Source organism: Pteropus vampyrus, unplaced genomic scaffold (genome assembly GCF_000151845.1).
Source record: "Pteropus vampyrus isolate Shadow unplaced genomic scaffold, Pvam_2.0 Scaffold330, whole genome shotgun sequence".
NCBI lineage: Eukaryota > Metazoa > Chordata > Mammalia > Chiroptera > Pteropodidae > Pteropus > Pteropus vampyrus.
Window position 1 is genome coordinate 1,009,364 of NW_011889111.1, and position 6,309 is coordinate 1,015,672.

General features: G+C 56.7%; 1 protein-coding gene across 1 annotated transcript in view; it reads left to right on the forward strand.

Moving 5' to 3' along the window:
- NECAB1 (N-terminal EF-hand calcium binding protein 1) overlaps window positions 1-6,309 on the forward strand; it is a 59,584-nt gene that overhangs the window by 38,698 nt on the left and 14,577 nt on the right. The window contains exons 5-6 of the mRNA XM_023522092.1: window positions 4,278-4,399; window positions 6,208-6,284. Coding sequence (XP_023377860.1) covers window positions 4,278-4,399; window positions 6,208-6,284 — 199 coding nt within the window. The remainder of the gene's footprint in view (window positions 1-4,277; window positions 4,400-6,207; window positions 6,285-6,309) is intronic.

Here is a 6,309-nt window from a genome sequence, read left to right on the forward strand (position 1 = left end):
CACCTCGTGTTGCCTCTGGGAAACACTGTTCTGTTTCAGTCTCCACTGAGTCGACGAAGTTTAATTGAGACGATAGCAGACGGGGAGACTTGCAGGCACGGGGAACATGAGACGCGTTTGACTGAGTCTTAGCTAAAGTCTATTTCATAAGTCTGTTTAGTGTCACGAACACCAAAACGGTAATGCAGGGTACGAAGCGCGAAACCCCATGGAGAAGAGGTAAGCGAATCGCCAGGGGACCGCGGACGGCAGGAGGCTCCACGCGGACCGTGGGGTGGAAGGCGGCATCACGGAGGGCCCGCCGACGTTTGAGCTCCTCTTGCTCACGTGTAATGTTAAAATGTGGAAACGACGAGAAAGCCTTCCTGGTGAAGTGAACCAGGCTCTCATGGGGGCCCCAGAATTCAGCGAGCCTAATTATGGAAATGGGGGGAGTGAGTGATGGGGAAAGATGTCAGACTCCAATGCCACCAGTAGATGCTATGGAGAGATAAACGCGATGTTATGATCGTTGTGCGAATAAAGGCACCGATGTCAATGATAAACCTGAATCAGATGCAAGCAGATATCAGGGTAACTCAGTCCACAGTTGGTGCTTTCTTGATCTGTCATTATTCAGAGAAGAGCTTGACAAAACTCTTGCTTATGCAGCGTGTTTTCGCATATGTTACTTTAAACCTGTAGATATGGTTTATCTAACTTTGATGTTTTAAATTAGGAAGAAGCACACAGTAAGCTTTTGAACAGGTTAATAACAGACTGCTCTGTAGGGCTGATTTTTCTAAACAAATGAATGTGTCCATAATTATTAGGACAGCTCAGGAAAACAGCAGACTTTTCACCCGTGCGTTTAGGGTGCTGCAGGTGCGTGAGCTGCACCATATTCCAACAAAGAAGCCTGCACTGCGACAGCCTGCGAGCTCACGCGGCCCGGAGACGCGCTGCGCACTGCTCAGTGGGTCTGCGCAGCATTTTCACGTGATAAATGTCCCGTTTTCACTGCGTTGGGCGACTCCGTGCCAGATGGCAGAGTGTAACCAGTAGCTTCAGAGGAGCAACAGCCCAGCCCCCTGGGCTCGAGCAGGGGTAACCAAGCGTCCTGAAGCACAGTGCAACCGATTTCACGTTCTCGAGGAGAAAAGGAGGCTGGCATGCTGTTTCTTTTGTTTAGATTTTTTGGACATAAAAAGAGTTCTCCTTTTTTAGAGTCAGTCATTTGCCGCCTGACCTGTGGGTGGTTTCCGTGGTCACCGCTGTGAACTGCACTCCGCACTCACCACCGTGCGGTAACCGCCGCGGGCAGCCTCGAACTCCTGTGACCGCGGCCGACAGCTGCGGAGCAGCTGCGTGTGACGAGCACAATAACCGTTTATGAGAAGTAGAAGGTGCTCAAGAACCAATGAATCTGTTATTTCTAGGTTTCTGCTCAAAAACAGCTTGGGAGAACGGGAATTACTGTGTCAGTTTGGGGAGCGCGTAGTATTAGACTGAGGCACCTAAGGCTGCCCAATCCCGCCCCAAACCCGTGATGCCCCTCCCCGGGGGTGAATATGCAAACCAGAGGGGGAGCTGGCTGATTCTTTCCCATGATGCCAAGCAGGAGACTAGCTTCCCGGGGAGACACCCCAGCCGATGTTTGAAGGGGCGATCTCCCCGCCCTCCCAGACAGCCTGCTCCTCATCCAGCTGCTCCCCTGGTCTGGTCACTGCTTGAGCAGCACCTCCTCTGGGGAGCCCACGGCCGCGTGCCGTCTCTGTCTCTTGGCTGTGTATTTCTCATCAGACTTAGTCTCTGGATGGCGAGGGCTTTGCCTTGTCACCCTCCACCTGGCACCAGAGGGGCAGTGGACAAGGTCCTGAGGCAGCGAGGAGACCAACCTCCTTGGCATCTGGGCTTGAGAAAGGTCTTCCGAGCCACGTGGATGCATTTGCACTCAAAACGATCTGTCGTCGGCAGCTGTCAGTGGAGGGAAGACGTCGTGAACCCAGGTTCAGGGCCGTGAATCTCACGTGGTAGGCGGTCAGGTTTGGGGTGGGGAGCAAGCTCGGCGGGCGGAGGTCAGACCGTGCCACAGGCATCCATCGGTCATCATCACACAGGAGGACTCACGAGCCCGGCCCATGGAGGGTGCAGCTGTGACGCCACCGCAAACCCCGGGCTGTCACAATGTGCTTCACCTTCAGCATCAGTATGACTTTGGGGTTCATATTTGTGAAACTAGGGGTGTGAAGACTCCTCGGAATGTGACAGTGCTGAGAAGCCCTTCAGCCCGCTGCCGGCCCCGAGGAGGGGCCGCACAGCGTCCCCCGGGCTGCAGGGGTGCCTCAGCACATTGTACTGGGCAGAACGTCCGTGTCTGCTCACGTGAGAACAGCAGTCCGCAGAGAAGTGTGTGTGCAGCCGGGCGCCAGAGAGGGAGGTTTCCAGGCGGCGTCCTCAGCACTTCATGCCTGGCCTTAGTTCCACGATATGGAAGTTTCCCTCTATACCCCAACCTTGGTGGTACCAGGGACTGGAGCTCCCATGAGACTCTGGGGCTGAGGCGGTGACGACACGTGATGCTTCGCTCACTGGCTTGCAGCCACTCACCTCCTGCTCTGCAGCCCGGCCTGGCCTGGGGCTTGGGGACCCTGCCCACCTGCATACAATTCTCTCCCTCACAAGCTGTGGGTCAAATTGTATGTGAATTTCTTTTTTATAATGGAATCTGCAAGTTTACTGTGTTTTCCAAAGTTCTGCTTTATCCAGGTTGAGGATTCGTTCCTTCTGGGCTTGGACGTTATTTTTTTCTTCTTTCGAGGGTTGTCTATTTTAGAAGTAGGGAGAGGCTTTCATGTTGCCTGCACGTGATGATAAAATTCAGGTGCGTTCTCTCAGCTTGAATGTAGAGACGGACTGCTCTAAGCGCCTACTCCTGCGACCACCAAAACTCACAGAAAATTCATTTTCTTATGCCACAAGAAAATCTATAGGAAGCGTCCATTAAAGATGAGAGAGTAAACGTATATGATTTCTTTGCTCTCTCCCTAAACCCTTCAAAAAATGGCATTAACCCACTTCCCGTTTGCCTGGCAGCTCTCGCGACTGCACCGTGCACCGAGGTAACTCGCAGACTGCAGCCCTCACCTCACCCCCACAGTCTGCCATGAAATATCTCACTTTCATTATTATTTTTCCATTGCTCTAGCATAGCGACAGCCTTTGGAAACAAATGACATCATTCTATTTGTAGCATTCTGTTTTTGGTAGTGGTTTTCCATTTACAAAACATAGTAATTCTCAATCGCTGAAAATGTCAAACCGTAGAAAACACAGCATTCCCACGCTGTGTTCAATGAACACTGGCAACAAGTGCTTTTTTTTTCCTAAATGGGAAAAGGCTTAAAAACGCCTGGGCAAAAAGGAGCCCTAAACCCACAAAGACAGAGGGGCCAAAGGGCAGAGGGACCGTGGGGAGGGGGCGCAGCAGTAACTGACTTGGGGGCGTTGAGGGGCGGCCCACCCCCGGTGGGGGGGCTGCAGGTCTGTGGACAGCACTGCCCAGGGCCACAGGCCACGTCCCCAGCCCCCAGGAAGCCGCTCGACTTGCACTTTCTGGGGAAGCCGAACAGAGCATCATTCACCTGGACGACTGGGGGTCGGGCACAGCGCTGAAGAGTGAGGCCAGCGTGAAAGTCTGCACACTCGGTGACGTGTGAGCCCCCTGCACGCTCTGCTCCAGGCTCTGGCACCAGGCGCACAGCCCCCGCCGGGTAAGAGCGCGTCGCCTGATTGCCAGGCCGAGCTGGGCCTCTCTGCAGAGGCCGCGGGTCAGAGGCTGCCCCCCACACACAGATTCCCGTCGCCCGCCGAGGTCCTTCCTCCGAACGGGCAGGGGAACAAGGGAAACAGACTAAAAGGAGCTTAGAAGGAACTAATGCACTGAGCAGAAAACTTCCAAAGGAAGTCGCAGTGCCCTTCGAAAGCGAGAAGACACCGCGTTCACGCAGGAAGGACGGGATGCTACTTTTTCGATGGACACGCGAAGCTCAGTGAGGGCCGCTTGGAAATTATGGCCGCGGAGATTAAAACCTCTGAGGTGTGATGACGTTTCCACAAAGATGAAAAATGGGAAAGAACAAGAAAACTATCGGTTAAGTCCAAGAGGCCCAATACTTGAAAAGTAGTAATTCCAGAAAAAGCAAAGGAGAGAGAAGGTCAGAGCAGGGACCCCCAGAACGCGGACGCGGGGTGCTGGGGCCCCTTCCCTGGGTGAAGAAGTGTCCTCTCTGTTCAAGGCGCGGGCCGAGCACTCCGGAGGTCCTGTCCACTCAGCGGCCGGGGAGGCGGTCTGGGCGCCGGGTCCAGAGGTTCGGCGGCTTCTCCCCCGGCGGCCCGCAGCTCGTGGCCAGCAGCCCAGGTAAGGCAGCCGCGCGCCGCTCCTCGGGGCCAGCTCAGTCTCTGCACGTCCACCCGCTGTCTAGAAGGCGTCTGTAACGGCGGGTGTGGGGTTGCCGTCCGAACCCGTGGCTGAGTCCTGCACCGAGAGAGGGGTGGCGGTCCTTGCCATGGGCTCTGCCCGGTGGGAGCGGGCAGGGTGGGCGTGGGGACCTCTTCCACAGAGCCCTCAGTGCCCCGGCCCCCAGCCGGCCCGGCCGGTCTCGGTCCCCAGCAGGAAAGGGGCCTTGTTCCCATTCATCATCGGGCTAACGGCAGAGCTGGTGGCCGTGACGTCTGTGATACTCTTCAGGGTTCCCTGGACGTGAGCCACAACAGTAATTGTTAGGTGTTACATTTGAACCATGTTGTTTACAATTACTCTAATATCAATCTGGAATATGCACACTTGCGCTGCTCAGCATCAGAGAATGCAGATGCATGTGCACACGCGTGTGCGTATATGTGCGCTTAGCATTTGAGCACGTGGTTTTACCACAAGTGAATCTTCAGCTAATGTTTTTGAAAATCAGCTCACTAACTAAAGCCTGTAGTCACACGTGCTCGAGAGACTTGGAAGTGACCTTGAGCGCTGCCCTGTTTTACCCTAATAGCGTGTGAGATGGGTGTCAGTGTCTCCACCCCCCAGGAAGCGAGGTGACTCGTCCGAGGTCAGGTGGGTCATTAGTCCACTCTTACTGTGGAGCAAACAGCTCAGAGTCGCAGAGATCACAGACGCAGGTCCTCGGTTTCCCCTCTGGGTCCCTGGCTGACTGGGGTCCGGGTGCCCTCACGGGACGTGGCTCCAGGCCGTGCTTTGGGTTCGGCTCTCCTGGGATCGGTGACCATGTGGGGCGGCTCCTTGGCCTGTGGGCGGCAGAGTCGCCCAGCTCTGGACAGTGCTTCTGCTCGTTCTGCACGCGCCGCCGGGAACCACGTGGAGGGTGCGGGCGGCACACGCAGGTTTCGTGACGGGACGAGGCAGGGACGGCTGCAGTTTACCACGCGACCAGCAAGTGGCAGCACTAGGCTCCGAGTCACAGTGGAGGACCCACGGACGCCAGGACGCACTGCAGGGCCCCACCTGGGTGTCGCTGGCGGCGGCCGCTCAGGGCTGCTGTGGTGTTGAGCCCGGTGCCACGTGCAGACGTGTGTGTGTGTGTGCCAGGCGTGCGCCACGTACGGCGTGCACATGCGTGTGTGTGGACATACGTGTTCTCGTTTCGTCCTGATGACGACTCTGCGGCCGGCGATGTTACAATTCTCACCTCAAAAACAAGCAAACTGAGGCCGGAGGAGTCAAGTCGTTCGACCGAGCTCAGCAGGCTCTGGGGTCTGCACGCTCGGCCCGCGTCCGGACGCGGCGCAGTGTCCCTGTGCCCTCAGGCTCATCCCCCTGGAGGAGACGCCGGCCACCGTGCCTGAGCCCTCGTTTAGCTTGTGACGGTTTGTACCTCGCTGTCGTCGGGGCTGTGATCCCCCTGCCCCAGCAGGGAGTGTGGAATGGCCGACCGATGCTGTCTCTGCTGCGTTCAAAAGAGAAACCGACCACCTCGTGCTGCGGTCACAGAGTCTCAGCAGGATCTGTCACTCGGAATGTCAGAGGGCGGACCGATGATGCCATGAAAAACAGACACGTGGGAGCGAGCCCCAGGAAGCATGGCGCGTGGGAGCGAGCGCCTCAGGGAGCGCTCGGGGCGTGTTCCCGCTGCGGGCTGGTCGGCGGCCCCACACCCCGAGACAGCTCTCCTGCCCTGTGTGGAGTGTGACGCTGCCCTCCTGACTCCCCAGGCTTCTTAGAAGAGGACAGCCGGTGGGCGACCCAGATCGACAGACTCCAGAGGCTGATCGACAGGCTGGAAAAGAAGGTGGGTGCCCCTCGCCCGTCCCCTC